This window comes from Myodes glareolus, chromosome 13 (assembly GCF_982192425.1).
Source record: "Myodes glareolus chromosome 13, mMyoGla1.1, whole genome shotgun sequence".
In the NCBI taxonomy this organism is placed as follows: Eukaryota; Metazoa; Chordata; class Mammalia; order Rodentia; family Cricetidae; genus Myodes; species Myodes glareolus.
The window spans coordinates 18,575,705-18,591,156 of NC_142038.1; the positions used below are offsets into that span (position 1 = coordinate 18,575,705).

At 40.6% G+C, this 15,452-nt stretch overlaps 1 protein-coding gene across 18 annotated transcripts in view; it reads right to left on the minus strand.

The window, feature by feature from the left end:
- Positions 1-15,452, minus strand: part of Tcf4 (transcription factor 4) — a 343,415-nt gene that overhangs the window by 90,215 nt on the left and 237,748 nt on the right. Inside the window, exon 1 of one of the 18 annotated variants that reach the window (XM_048419692.3) lies at positions 5,160-5,401. The exons of 15 other annotated variants lie outside the window; for them this stretch is intronic. In XM_048419692.3, coding sequence (XP_048275649.1) covers positions 5,160-5,228 — 69 coding nt within the window. In that variant the 5' untranslated portion in view covers positions 5,229-5,401. Of the gene's footprint in view, positions 1-4,759; positions 4,967-5,159; positions 5,402-15,452 lie in introns of those variants that run through there. 2 more of the 18 variants (XM_048419693.3, XM_085676469.2) reach the window with 2 other exon arrangements.

Genomic DNA, 15,452 nt, shown 5'->3' on the forward strand with positions numbered 1-15,452 from the left:
GGCTTCTCAATGTCACAAAAAAAAAAGAAAGAAAGAAAGAAAGAGAAAAAAGGAAAGGAATAAATATGAAGGAGCAGCAACAGAGCAGACAGTAGGAACTGCGCTGGGAATCACGTCCACAGTGGGGCAGGAGCACCACCTCTCCAGCGCCGTTTCCTGCTGATAGCTGGAGAGGCATTTAAACAGCATCCAGCTAGTCTGCTCCCTGACCATTCCTCTGCCTAGCTCTCCTTTCCTTGCTCCAATGTCCTTCCTGGAACTCCTGAAACAATGCCATCTCCTAACACTGGGAGCCGGAAGCTTACCAATTGTCAAACCTACCAGAACTCAGGGGTTAACTAAAGCAAACCACGTAGGTCTTTTCTTCCTAAGACATTAGCCTCCCGGCAAAAATGGTAAAACTGGCATCCATAAATCTGAATCAGAGATTTTTGGAAATTTAATCGGAGGCAGACAAGCAAGAGGTAGCTACAGTTTCTAAAATCTCAAGATTAAATGTCTGTTGAATACTGACCAGCTTAAACCTACAGAACAAAATCAACATAATTTTGTTTTAAGGAATTGCATACAGACAGAAAAACCATTTTGTTATCTTAAAAATCAATAAATTGAAATATCCTGCACGTCAATAATACCAAATAGTTCACACACAAAAAAAACCTAAGTTTTCCTACATGCTTTTTTTTTGATTGTGTTTTAGATCAGTAGACAGCTAAAAAAAAATTAGGCTTATGATCTAAGCAATTTTTTTCTCTGTATTAACAACTAAACCAACATTTTTAAAAATTAAAATGTATTTATATCGGTTACTTTTATTTATAGTAAGTAATTGTTTAAAATACCTTTTAAGATGTCGACTGTAATCTGCATAGTGGACACACTGTGGGAAACTCTGAGCCCGAGTGCTGACTTATCTGCAGCTGCTCCAATTAAGGTCATATTAAAAATTTCCTTAGCTATGCTACTTCTGCTGTTATTAAATATTAATCATTTCATGTTGTCACTTTCTATGGCAAAGGCATAAGAGCTGAATGAAGCCTTCTATACCCCACACTTCAGCCTGGAAAAGGAGGCTTGTGATTGTCACTTGTGTGTAGGTGAACTGTGTTCCAAGAGCGGCTGTGAGCTGAGAGGCCCTGTTAGTCAGATGTTTCTGTGTTTGGGCGGCCTTCATATCAGAGAAGAGCTTGCCTTCATTTTCGCCTCTGAACTTTCTGAGGATGAAAGCCTGCATAATATGACTAACCGTTGGAATATAAACATGGCGAGTTCGTGCTCACTCGCCTTCTGAGATTTGATGACTTGACAAATAACTATTTCAAAACAACTAGTTTGAAACACGGTTTGGAGCTTGTTAGTATGAAGCAAAAAGAGCAATTAGAATAATCACAGGTTTCTCTGTACGGCTTAACACATGCACACGCTGGCGAGAGCCGATGGTGTGATCTGAAATTACCAGTAGGAAGAAATTTTGCCACTTTTGTTTTCAATTTCATTTGCCAAAATTTTATCTATGTGGAATTGCCATATTTTTAGATATTTTAAGCTATATGGAATTTGACCAAATAATTACTCATCAAAATTTGAATTCGGTAAGCACATAATCCATTAGGAAAAAAATTAGGGCTAGAATTATTGCTTACTTCCTTCCTTCCTCCCTTCTTTCTTCCTTTCTTTCTTTCTTTTTTTTTAGGTAGACCAGGTAATACCCAGTACTTCTTATGTCCCAAATAAAGACAGACACAATTTGACATCAGCTTGAGATAACAACACTTAAAAGAAACATTTCTCTGCTAGAACCATTTCCTCAATAGTTGAAGAATAGTGATTTCCAATTTTCATTTGGCTAAGATTGGGATTTACTTGCATGCAAGACAATGATGCACAGGGGAGAAGACCATCACACACAAAAAATTACTTGTCCAAGTTCACTGACCTCTCCCCTGGGGTGAAGCTGAGTTTTACAAACACTTTCTCATTTAGACTTAGAATTTATTCTTTGGTAGCTCTTGGGTTAAGATTATTTAAGGTCTTACTTTTAAGAAGTCTACACTTCAGAAGAAATCACTGCCCTGCATGCAAGCGTGCAAGCCATTTGGGCACAGTAACAGGGAAAATTTCTATCTTAAGGTAACAGTCCATCGATATTTTCCTTTGTTTGTTCCAAAATATCATTGATTAAAGTGTTTCTCTTGCTGGGAAGTGGAAAGAAAATGGATTCTACAATCCCTGTGTTTGTTGGTTCAAACAAAAGATAATCATAATTGTCAGGCTGTTCTGTGTTCTTGCTACAACCTAAAAAATCACAGTGTTTGGGAATGGCTTTCCATTTTTCTTCTTTTGTTTATTCACAGGGAAAAACCTGCTTCCTCTAGCCTCTCTCAGTTCAGGGAGTTCAAACTGAATTTAAACAAGTAATTGACTTGTCACTGGGGGGAAAAAAGAGAAGGAATTCAGTGCTAGGCTGTCTTCAGAGGAAAACCTGTGTCACAGAGATGGCCAGGCAAAACAGTTCAGGTTGAAATGCACAGTGCGTGCTCTCTCTCTCTCTCTCTCTTTCTCTCTCTCTCTCTCTCTCTCACACACACACACACACATACACACACTCAGGACACACAAGTAGTCAGATTCCAGACAGTCAAAATTCAAGAAAGTCGCGTCCATGGGCATGCTGAACAATTAACGCATGGCATATACAATCTCCACAAGATGCCTGGCACCCAACCAAATGCAGCTGAATGTAGAGCTGGAGCCAGTACAATACACACTGTAGAATAAACAGAAATCTGTGTCCCCAGGGTGCGCATGAGGGTGTTTTGGAAAATGGTCTAGGACTGGCCCTTCTGGGGAGCACACACAACTGGGCTTTTCTGACCATTTCATAAAGTTAATTCGAAGCACTGGCAACTACCCACGGTTTCCAACATTTTTCTGCTGAGGCTGTACATGGCTATTTTTTTCTAAATATAATGTATGTACAATTTGCCTCTTTCTAGTGTTTGAATCAATAGAGATACACATCACCAGATTTGTTTTTAATAAATGTCTTAAAACAGTTCCTATAAATACATTTCCTGAAACAGAGTGATCTTGATTCTATGAGTACCATCCTTTCAAAAAAATCTAACAACCAAAATATTTGGCAACTGTGAGGGCATATTAGTGATATGATGTCATAGTCAGCATTTTCTTATGGTAGAGGCAACTGGCAAGCTGAGGGAATGGAATACATATTTTTAAAAATTCCTTTGGGCCATAAGGAAATTAAAATGCCCAAGCCTTAACTAAAAATTTGACAATTCAGCTGCTTAAAATGCAAAACTAATAATTAACATATAAAATTCACATCACTGGTAACCCCTAAAGTTAAAAACCATAACAACTTATATGTGTTGTAATACATAATGTAACATATAATCTTTTCATGCATATGCATGTAATATATAACACATAAAATATAATCTTGTAATGCACAGAGGCAACAGAATTCTGGGCTCTGTCTTACTATTTCAGAGCCACTTCTAGAAGCCTGCAGATCACACTAGCATCATCACTGGTGAAATGAACAGGAAAGATTCCTCAAATGGTACCGATTATGGTGTGTCTGGACATGTCTGAGAGACAGCAGGCAACAGCCTTAAATAGGTAGGAATGAATCCCTAACAACTGCAATTCAGTTATATATTTTTTTAAAAATGAGTTAAATTTAAGATCACTGCTTTAAAACACTAATCAACTTAGAATCCAGGCCACATACTTCAAAACCTACTTTATTTACCACAGTTAACTATTGTTCTGATTACATGTGATATTCTTTAAAGGGGACTTTAAAAGGGATAGTGTTTACAAACTTGTGATTGACGGATACTTCGAAATAAAATACTAATTCAACAGTGGCTCATTCGTAGAATTGAATGTTTGTTAGGCTCCTTAAACTCCACTCCCAAAAGCTTATGTATATGTATACATACCAGTGTAGCCCACTAGGAATCAGCATTGTGCATACATCTGTGTGTACATATGTGTGTGTATCTGTATATACACACACAAATATATATGGGCTTACACACATATAACAGCACACACACATTTAATTTGCTTGCGCCAATCAGTACAGCGAACTGGGCCTTCGTGAAAGCTCTAATGGGTCCCTTTTGGCCCAACTAGCACACACTGATTAAGATCTGCCCAAACGTACGTTCAAAGTACAAAATGAAAACAGTTCCTAAATGGCTGTTTCTCACCCCACCCCATTCTTCGCTATTTTAAAGTGAAATCTTGCTCCTCCACTGCCCAACTCTTCGAAGAGCACCACATACCAACTCAAAAAAATATTGAAATCCCTTTCCTTCAGAGGGCCCAGGAGAAGGAAAAAAAAAACAACAAAACAAAACAACAACAACAACAAAAAACCCCAAAATCTCCAGATGGCAAGTATAAACCTTCTGCCGAGGTTATGCACAAGATACCAGACACTTTCCCCGCTTAAATCAAGCCTTTCTGTTAGAAGGGGGGAAATAGAGGAAAACGCCACACAGCACAAATAACTTAAAGTATCGTTACATGCACGACCAGATTCTTACCCCCACCTCCTTTCCTTTTTTGGGTTAAAAAATAAGCTTATATAATCTACCCCATCATATGTGTCATTTTTAAGTTTTTCGTCTATTTTAACCTCTTATCTCCTCTCCCCTACCCAAGGCTTCCAACTTGGTACGACTTTAGATAGCACAAAACCTCAGTCCGGAGAGAAACTTACCCCCAGTTTTCTCTCAGGCTAACTTGGGCTCTCTCGGCTCTCTTCATAATCTGCTCCTCCTTCCAATCATTTGAAAGCAAAAAGAATTTGCCCAAAGTCCCTGTTTTATTATTATTATTTCAAATCGCACCGCCTCCTAAGTTTACCTGACTGTAAACTTTCTCTGGTATCTACTTTCAGAAGCCTTGAAAAGCATCGACCGGTCTATACTGGGGGACAGAAAAAAAAAGGAAACAGGCAACAGTAACATCCCAGGACTCGCAGATGATAAATATTTCATGGCACCGAGAAAGGTGCGGCAGCCCTGCACAACTTCGCAAACAATGCTCCCCGCCTAGGATGCTCATCCCTGTGACCATAAAACTTGTCCCCAATGCCCCTCGCAGCCGAGTTCGCTTACCGCTTTCCCATTATAGTAGTACATCAAAGAGTTGCCGCCCATGCCCGGGATGGTGTATGCGCAGTACATGGCCTCGGATTCTTTTTTCTCCTCAGTACCACTCTAACAACTTTTATTTCAAACTCGCTGTCCCTTTTTTCACAACAATTCCTTCAGTTGCATTTTCCCATATGGCCGGGCCAAGCGTGGTGAATATGCAAAGCAGGAAGAGACCATTCCTGGCGGGCGGGGGAGGCCGCGGCGCTGCTGTCAGACGCTCAAGTTCGCTCGCTCGCGCAGGCTGGAAGGCGGCCCGGCCTGTGCAGCGCAGCAGCCGAGCACTCGAGATCGCTTCAACTTTTCCGAGGGGTTTTTATCAGTTCAGTTCCTCGAATAATGCCGATTCCTACAAATTCCTGCAGGCTTCACCTCTTTTGCTCTCTCTCTCTCTCTCTCTCTCTCTTTCTCTCTTTCTCTCTTTCTCTCCCTCCCTCTCTCTCTCTCTTCCTCTGTGTGTGTCCCTGTGTGTGTCTCTCTCCCTCTTTTTTGTTTGTTTTGTTTTTGCTTTTTCTTTTTTTCTTTCTTTTTTTTAGGCACCCCTTTTTTTTCTCTAAAATTTCCACTCAACTGCCTTAGGGTAAAAGTGGAACAGGGTCCATTATTGAGCAGAATACAAATGCGGTTAATTGACTCCCCCTCTCTCTCTCTCCCTCTCTTTCTTTTTTGTTTTAATTTGATTAAAAAGCGAGTGGCAGGAAGGGAATCGTACGATGCACATCTAATAACTCTGCCATCTGTCTCTGCTGCTGGCTAGCTCCCAGCATTGTACGCAGCTGCCTGAGAACTCGATTCGGAGAAAGGGGGGGGGGGGTTAGTGGAGGAAGGGAAAAAAAAACCCACCACGTCTCTGACCTCGCTCATACAGAGAGAGGGGGCAGTGTTTTCTGGCTGCTTGGTCAACAACCGACAAAAATGGGTTGCGGAATGAAACAGAGTAACAGCGTGGCCGGCCCAGGGCTCTGTAAGCCCTAGGCTCTCAGACCCAGGGCAGAGGGTAGCTGCCCGCCAATGAACTTCACCTTGCCACGCCGAGGCTGGCTGCGTGATCAAAAGCAAGCTAGCTGAATGCCACGAGGCCAAGCTTCCCCTCCTTGGGGTTGGGCACCCCAAACCCACACACCCTGCCAGTCTGGAGTGTTGTGGCAATGGAGAACCCAGCTGCAACTTAAGCTTGCTTGTTTGTTTGCTGCGTTCTCAGGCAAGTTTATTGGTTAAGTCCGAATCTACCAATAGCTCACAGCTGCCAATTCCTAAAAAGGCACCTTAGAGACCACGTTTTCAGAGTTCTGTCTCATCCGGGGAGCCTGATGTCTGCATAAATATTTTAGCAAGCGTTCCATGCACGTTTTTTGTAAACTTAAATTTTACTAAACTTTAGGAAAATGAAGACCTTCCTTCACCTTTATTGATCACGACTGAACAATAGAATTGCAAGGTTTCTAACAAGCAGGAGGATATTTTTGTTGTCCTTTGAAAAATATATCAACTAACAAAAGGGGAGTTTAAAAAAAAGGAAAGGAAAGAAAGAGGTGGAGGGGGGGAGAGATGGGCTGACTTGAGCTTGCCAAATTCAGAGCATCACAGGAAAGGAGGGCCTCTGGGAATTGATCCCAAATGAAACTAAATCATTTGCATATGCCGAGGCAAATGCCACTGAGCACACATCTCCTCTTCAGAAAAAACTTTAATAATGCAAAGCACCTATTTCCTTACGACTCAACGCGGTAACAAAACACATACAGTATTGATAGACAACGAGGGGCTGCGGTGGACTATGGAGCAAAGCCTAGCTAAGGGTGGAAAGTTTCGCCGACAGACACACACACACACACACACACACACACACACACACACACACACACACACACGGCCCAGAGGTTTGTCTAACTCACTTGCTCTGCATTTGTTCGGAAGGTCCCCAGAGGTTTCTGTAAACAGTACTTGAATTATAATCACACATTTCATTCAAATTTCATGCTTTGGGGATTTTTTCCTCATTAGAACAGTTAGTTGTCAATCTGACGGGATCCCATTTGTACCCTTTAAACCACCCTCCGTGTTTAACACCCAAGGCCAGGGTGCTCACTATTAAAGGACAGTGTGTAAAAACCAGAACTCAGAGAGACGTGGGAATTTGGAGAAAGAAGTTGAGGTAGGGTTGTTACTCTTATTCCTTTGTTGTTCTCATAGGACTGTTTCTAGATCTTACCTAACTTCCTGAATAGGACTGCTAGAAACACTTAACTATTTCCATAAACGATTATCTCTTTTAGTTATATTAAACCTCTTTTCTTGCACATTTTGCAAACATGTAAATGTCTCTCCATCAATTATACTTCAATGGGCTATAATTCCTAGTTTTAAACTTGAAGATCTTATTTCTTTAAGAATGATACAAATCAATAATTTGATTAACGTGAAATAGGCTTTAAGGTCTTTCAATCTCGAAGTAAAAATAATTAAAATAGGACTAGAGCATTAAACTTTTTAGGATTCATTAACTGATGCAAAAATATTCTAACATTTGTATTGGTTAATAAAGGTTACAGATTTGGTGGGTTATTTATGAATTATACCCAGAGAGACAGGGCGCCTTATCATCCAGGAGTGTCTGGGGTTTGGTTTGCTGACCTCGGGGAACATTTCAGCTGCAGAGCTCAGGTCAGTGCCTTGTCCACTGAGACAGTTCTTTCCATCGGACTTTAAAGTTGTCCTTGTAAGAGAAACACCCTTCGTGATGAATTTTGAATGTGCTGCCTAGGGAGTGAGCACAGACAACTGAAGCTATATGCGAAACTCCATGGGTTTGATAGGAATTTAATAGGAAGTATTGATCTTAAGCAGCCAGTTTGTACGAGACCCTGAACAGGCCTTCTATGGTTTCCATCAGTGGATACCCAACTAGCAGGGGCTCAGCAAAGAGGCCCCTCTTTCATCACTGAGATGACAGCCAGGCTAAACACTGGGCTAGTAGTCTCTCTGGCATGTAACTACCAAGCATCATTGGGGATGCAGTAGATGGTGAAACTAGCCATCAATATTTATTAAATAATAAAACTGATTACTAAAAGATGTCAATACCATTTTTTTTCTAGAATCTAGTTAACCATGTGTTATTTTTTTTCAAATATTCCTTGATAGGATACATTTGAAGCGAAGCACATTTGGTGCTTGCAACACACATCTACCATGTCACACAAGACTGAGGGTTCTTTGAACAGATACCCCAAGGCAATGGTGTAACAGCCCCAGAAAGGTAGGCAGACATTCAGTAAGATCTCGTGGGCTGAAAGAATCACATAACGGAACACGTAGCTACTCAAATCCTACAGTTCTTGAAAACAGATCCTTGGTTAATATATTCATTCATTCATCCACTACACAAACACTTTGAAAACAATTCCCATCTTCCAGGGAAGCTCCAGCCTAGGAATGAATACGACTCAGAGATAGTTCAATATTCTTCCTAACAGAAGCATGGGACCATGTAGCCAAGAGATACAAGCAGATGCCTGAACACAATCAAAATTATGACTAACGATCACCGCTTTCATTCATGTAGTAACAATCTTGAAATAATTGTGGAAGAAGTAAACCCCCAACTGCAGAGCACATTAAAGCAGATTCTACCCATCTCTCCCAGAAAAATAACTGAAAAATTATATAATTGCAGAGTCTAAATAAACATAAAATGCATATACATGTCTGCCAAAATAAAGTAGGGGAAGGGTCTCAATACGAACTGAAGAACTGAAGAAGGATGGATGATGGATGGCCACATGGAAGGAATGATGTGCCTCTCGCTCTCATATACCTTAGCAGGACATGACAACTCTATGTTCTTGTTTAAACCACTGGTCACTTAAAAATTTTTAAGCACTCGGAGTTACTGACTTCTACAATGCTGGTCCCTTTTACTTAGCATAACTGAATTCAGTAAATGACATGAATTAGGAGATGGGGCTATCCATCAATCCAGTGATTAATAGCAAAAGAAATAAGCAAGACTATACATAAAAATCACATTTTGGCAAATAAGCGTCCCACTGATTTTCTTGATGAGAAGACAGCACTCAGTACATCTACAAAGACAAAGAACTTTAAAGAGCAAAGACCTTCACTTGTTTAATTTTCACAACAAGTACTTTGAAGGAGGTGTTTCCATTCTTATTTTCAAGACAGGGGATTAAAATTGAAAAGCCTTAAATGACATTTGATAGACCAAAAAGAGACTGAAGCAAGGGAACCAGGAGATGCACAAAGTTATGATACCCAGAAGACTGACCCCATTACTACTCTACAGCACAGGAACCCGGCCACGCTAGACAGCCCAGGTGTAAGTGCTAGCACCGTCTTTTATGTCAAACACTGGCTCCTTCTGGGACACAAAGGAGCCCAGACAACTCCCTCAACAGATCAGCTGTGTGCTCTAAATGACAGAACACTTCCTCATCTCCCTGTTTCCTCTGTGCAAGAAAATAATCACTACCCTGAAAGGTCTTAGATCCCGGAAATTTACTACCAAAAGAAAAATAAAATTACAAGGTCAAGTTAAACTCATCATCAAGCAGATACCCAAACACGATTATTCTCAAAATTTTAGACCATTAGCCTAAGATATTAAACATTGGTTTCTGATGATGCTTTAGGATTCAAAAGTGTGTTTCCATATCTAAGCTCAGAAGACCCAAAAACCTTGCCGCAGCAGCAGGCGGAGGTTGTCTGAGCTCCCCTGCAACACTGAGTCCAGGAGGCCGTCAGTGTGGATTCATACCTTTGACTCTCCAGCAGGAGTCACTGTGAACGAGGGATTTAACTCACGCTAAGCCCATGTGGGTCTGTACACAGGAACTGCTGTACTGTGACAATGTTGAGTAAGCGCTGATGGTTTCTAGTTAATGAGGGGTTAGTATTTCATATACAAATCAAAGAGCAGTAACAAAAATCCTGTTGGGTCTGACTACATGCAATTTTATCATAGATCTAATTACCAAAATATTGAGCGAGGTACAGAGAATCTCAGACATATGGACATGTTTCTCCTTCTCCCTCCCTCTGCCTCTCTCTTGACCCCCTCCCAGCTTTTCCTCTTTCCCTCTTTCTGTCTTTTCTCATTCGCTGTGACGACCATAAATTGACACTGTTTCGCAATCGAGTAGTGAACTCTAATGAATCATTCTGTCCGTATCTCTCTATTTTTGTCTTGATATTGAGATGTTTAAAATGTAAAATATTTTTATGTGCTATATAAAATAAGCAATGAAGACTTCTACTTTAATTATTTTTTCCCCTTGGGGACTAGAGAGACTGCTTGATGGTCAAAGCACTTACTTCTCTTCCCGAGGACCAGAGTTCGATTCCTAGCCTGTTAACTATTGCCTGTAATTAGTTCCAGGGGGATCTGAACCCTGTGGTCTCTGTGAGCCTCTGCACTAATGTTCACCCCTCTCCCCGGCACACACACTGAAAAATACCAAAACTAAAAATGTAAAGGTTTCTCTCATTATAATCTTCTGTACTTACTATGTTCATCAATTAAAAGAATATACTTAGCTCAAATAAATATTCTTAAAAAGACTGATGAACCTGTCTGAAATAAATAAATATGATATTACTAACTCTTGGGTAAAGCTTGGCAAGGTGGCTAAGAACATGAGGGATTTTGTCACCAAGTCTGACTTTCTGGGTTTGGTCTCTGTTGGGGAAAACTGATACCTACAGATTGTTCTCTGACCTCCACATACACAAATACACATATGCAACCACACACAATAAATAAGTAAATTTATTTTAAAAATGTATGTGTAAAATAAATATGCAAAAATGTAAAAAATTAATTGCCAAAGGATTCTCAGACAAAGTGAAAATCTCCACCACCAACTGAATGTGCTCTCATGATGCCGTAATTTTTTTAACTCAGGCTACCATATACACCGACTTCATTTGGAAGTAGCTTTTCCTACACAAATATATCAAAACATGAGCAGAGCGACTATTGAAATTGAATTCTTGTCGTGACTTCCTGGATGTGAGTTCCAATGTAATCTTCAACTCGATTCTTTTATGGCATGGGTTCATGTGTAGACATTCAAATAGCTTATGACATGCCCAAATATTTGTTCTCTTCATGGCTGGACAGAGAGCTTGTGTTCATATTGATTGTAAGTCCTTCACACTGATGGCTAAGGTAAGCAGTGAAGGATATTTGGTTTGAACGAGATTTGTTCCATAAATATTTGACTTCTACCACTGGGTCATATTCTTCCTGCTTGGGGAAAAAGAGTTCCGAGTTCCTCATTTTGCATTGGGTAGTATTATTAGCAGCTGCACAGACTTGCTATGTGGGAGACATACAACAGCACACAGAACCAATGTGAACACCAGGTTCCCGAATCCTGTGTGTACGTCCTTTGACTTGACTTCACTGTCCCATTCTTCTCCCTACTTTCTCCTTTCTGTGATAAAGAATTCCTCGGGCATGCCATTACATAACAACTCAAGGGCTACGAAATTCACTAAACCAGAGGTCTAAAGTGCCATTCCACTCACAGGTGGGCCAGCCTGAGCTAACCCATCACATGATAATTAAAGTTGGACAACGGCTTGTAAGACCAGAAGATACAGACAGGCCTGTATGAATCTGGTAGGAATTGCAGGCTGGACTCAGATGAAGTTTAAACCTCTATTCCTCGTGTTCATACAACTGTGAGTAACTTCAACATTTGGGCACACCATCCAATAGCTCAAATACTAAATAAAATTATGGGAGAGAACATAAACAATGCTTCTGAGGACAGAAAGGAAATCTTATTTAAGGAGAAAAAACTTATTCTGCTTTTAATTTTTCTTTCCTCCCTGGGCCATCAGCCTCTTCCCCCTGGGAGAACTGAATTTTTCTTTTAAATCGTTTAACCTAACCCGGTGTCATCCACAGCCAGTCTCTAAGCATCACATACCAACAAACTACTTCTATTTTGGTATAATGAGGAAGCGTCACAGCGGACACTATGAAAAAAGCGGCTGAGGAAGTTGATGCAGATTGCCGCACTTCCTAGCCAGCGAGCCTGCAGGCATTACCGCAAATCTGAATCAAACAAAATGCTAAGGACAACTTCGTTCTGATGCACAGAATTAAAAAAAAAATGCCCCAAAGTTAAAGGGGAAATTCAGAGTCTGACTATTTGTTACACTAAGGAATGAATTACTTGAACCCCCCTTCTTTTTTTTTTTTTGACTAAAAATGGGTTGATGAAGCTCATTGGAATTTGTACACAGAATGAACAACAGAATAACATACTTTAAAAAAAAACTTACTAATAGATATTTGGCTTCTCAAAACATTGCTCAATAATCGGGGTGAGGGTAGCATCACAATGAAAGTAATTTTCATTCAAAATAGACTAATTGTCTAGGGCTGTGAACCCCCTCTGGAGTGGAATTCTAGCAATTTCCTGAGGTTTCTGTTGATTACATTTAATAGTTTGACATCATTGAGCAAGTAGAACAGCAAATTGCTGGACAGAGAACAAACAACTTTCAAATACCACAGATCTCTGGCCATGCTTCTAATCGAAAGTATAGGTGCTAAGAATGAGGAAACTTTAAAATGAAGCGAAGTGTGCACATGTCGTTGTTCAAGTGTCTATTTCATGTTCCTGGTTTATAAAGAGTCTGCTTAAAGCGCTCTTTCGTGTTCCTGGAAGCCAATCACTTTGTGCTAGCATTGGAGGCATTTTAAGGAGGAAAGAGCAACAGATGACTCTTGGTCTCCCTAAGGGCAGTGGGATGGGCCACACTGGTCAGTGACTCATCCCTGTTCGAAAGCCTGTGCTCCTCAACTCTAAGTGACCTGGAAGTGACCTTTGGTTCTATTCATCTTAAGTCCTCGCTCTACACGTAAACACAGGTATGACCATATCTGCACAGGTGAGACAAGGCTTGCGTCACCTTCATCAAGAGACCTGGCTCCAGGCAAATCTCATGAGTGTCTCGAAGACATGTTTAGTAGAAGCTACATCATGATTAAGAAAAATTCTGGGTCTCAGCTACAGAAGCTGAAATAAAAGCACAAGCCTTTATCGAACACAAACAACATTAAAGTAAGAATTGCTCGGTGAAAGTCTGGTGTTGGCATATGCTGACTTTTAACACTTGACCAATATAACCATGATGAGTCGGGACCGTCCAGAAGGAATGTGGAGTGAGGATCTTACCTCCCTTCTTCTATGGCTGGGCAAAATAACTGTTTCAAAAGGAGTTAGCAGGAGTGTGTGTGTGTGTGTGTGTGTTTTAAAGATTTGACTGCATATTTCTTTATTTGTTTTATGTGTGTGTGTGTGCACGGGCATGAGCAAATGTGAATACATGCGTGTGTATACTTTTATGTGCACATAGTGGATAACTTTTAGAAGACTATTCTCTCCTACTATCATGCCAGTGTCAGGAACTGAACTTGCGCCATCAGGCTTGACCTGCTAAACCATCCTCCGCATTCAGCACTGTGGTCATTGGCACCAAACGGCAAGCAAACTGCTCCTTAGTCAATGACATTCATTTCCCGAAATGTCAGCATTGGGTTTTCTCCAAATACAACTATAAAATACTTAAGTTGAAAAATGGCTTACAATAATTGGCCAGTCATTCTACCTTCAATCCTTTACTAGGATATGACATGTGCTTCAACACCTGTTCAGAACGTGAAAGTCATGTTTGCTTTCCTATGTGTTCAATGCCATCACGAAGTAAATGTGTAGTATGCAAAAGGAGGGCTCAGGAACCGTCAGCTTCACCCATTTAGTACAGACACTGTGCATCCTTCAGTTACTAGTAATAATGACTTGCATATAATTAGTGGTTTTTCATATCTCGACAGTATTATGTATGTATTTACATCATAAAATATTTATTTTTCGATAAGGCTTCCTAAAACTTAAAAATTTCTCCATAGGAACAATAGTACATTTGCTAAATGTTTACATATTTTATGATGAAAATTATTAAACATGAAAAAGACAAAAGATAAGCTGATGGTATTTGTGTTAAAGACTTTAATGTGTGTGTGGTGGGGGGCACACACCTTTAATCCCAGAACTCAGAGGGCAGAGGCGGGTGGATCTCTGAGTTCAAGGCCAGCCTGGTATATAGAGTGAGTTCAGGACAGCCAGGGTTGCACAAAGAAACCCTGTCTCAAAAAACCAAAAACCAAAACAAAACAAGAAAGACCTAAGCAAAGTTAAAGCTTGTGGCTCTTCAAGAGAGCATACGGGTCAAGCCGTCTGTTCCCGTCACCTGTATGTGTGGGCTCACTGGGCAAGGGGGAGAACGGAAAGTTAGAATGGAAGGCAAATGTAAATGCTAGGTGAATTCTAATTCATTTCTGAAATCTGAACGAGTTCTAGGTTTTCTACATCCATTCTTCCTTATCAAAAATAAGCCATAGAGCTAAAAGTCTCCCCCAACAACTTCCTTTCATTTTTTTTCTAATAAAGGATCTCAGGAAAATCAACTCAGAATGTACAGAACAATTGAAAGTTATTTTCATCTCTGACCACGCAGAACCTCTTCCATCATCCTGTGATTTCCAGGGAACAGACAGACTGTCACCACAGACTGTGTGGTAGCTGGAAGGTTCTAAGATCCAGAACCATGCTGGACAGACATTTTCAGATGAGGACCATTCAAGGATATACTTGTTATCCCACAAATATTGAACAACATGGACTGCTGTTAAATAAATCACACCCCTATCTCACCAGCACAACAATGTTACAGATGTCACAGATGTATAACCAGAACTCTGACACATTTGCTTACTGGGAAAAGAGGAAGGGAGGGAGGGAGGGAGGGAGGGAGGGAGGGAGGGAGGGAGGGAGGGAGGGAGGGAGGGAGGGAGGGAGACGGAAAATAGAAAGAAGGAAGAAAAGGAAGGAAGGAAGGAAGGAAGGAAGGAAGGAAGGAAGGAAGGAAGGAAGGAAGGAAGGAAGGAAACACATTCATTTGCTTTCTTTCCACGATGACAGGAATCAAGCTCACAGGACTGGAGAAACACATACGTGAAGGCACCTGTTGACAGCTTGAGGGTATGAGTTGAACCCCAGAACCGATGTGGTGGAGGGTGAATACCAACTTATGAAAGTCATCCCCTGATAACTGCAGACATATCATGCCATGCACATGAAATAAATGAATAAAGTGTAATTTAAAGCTATTTTTTAAAGAAAGAAATTGCCAGGTGTGGTTGTACACATTTTTTTT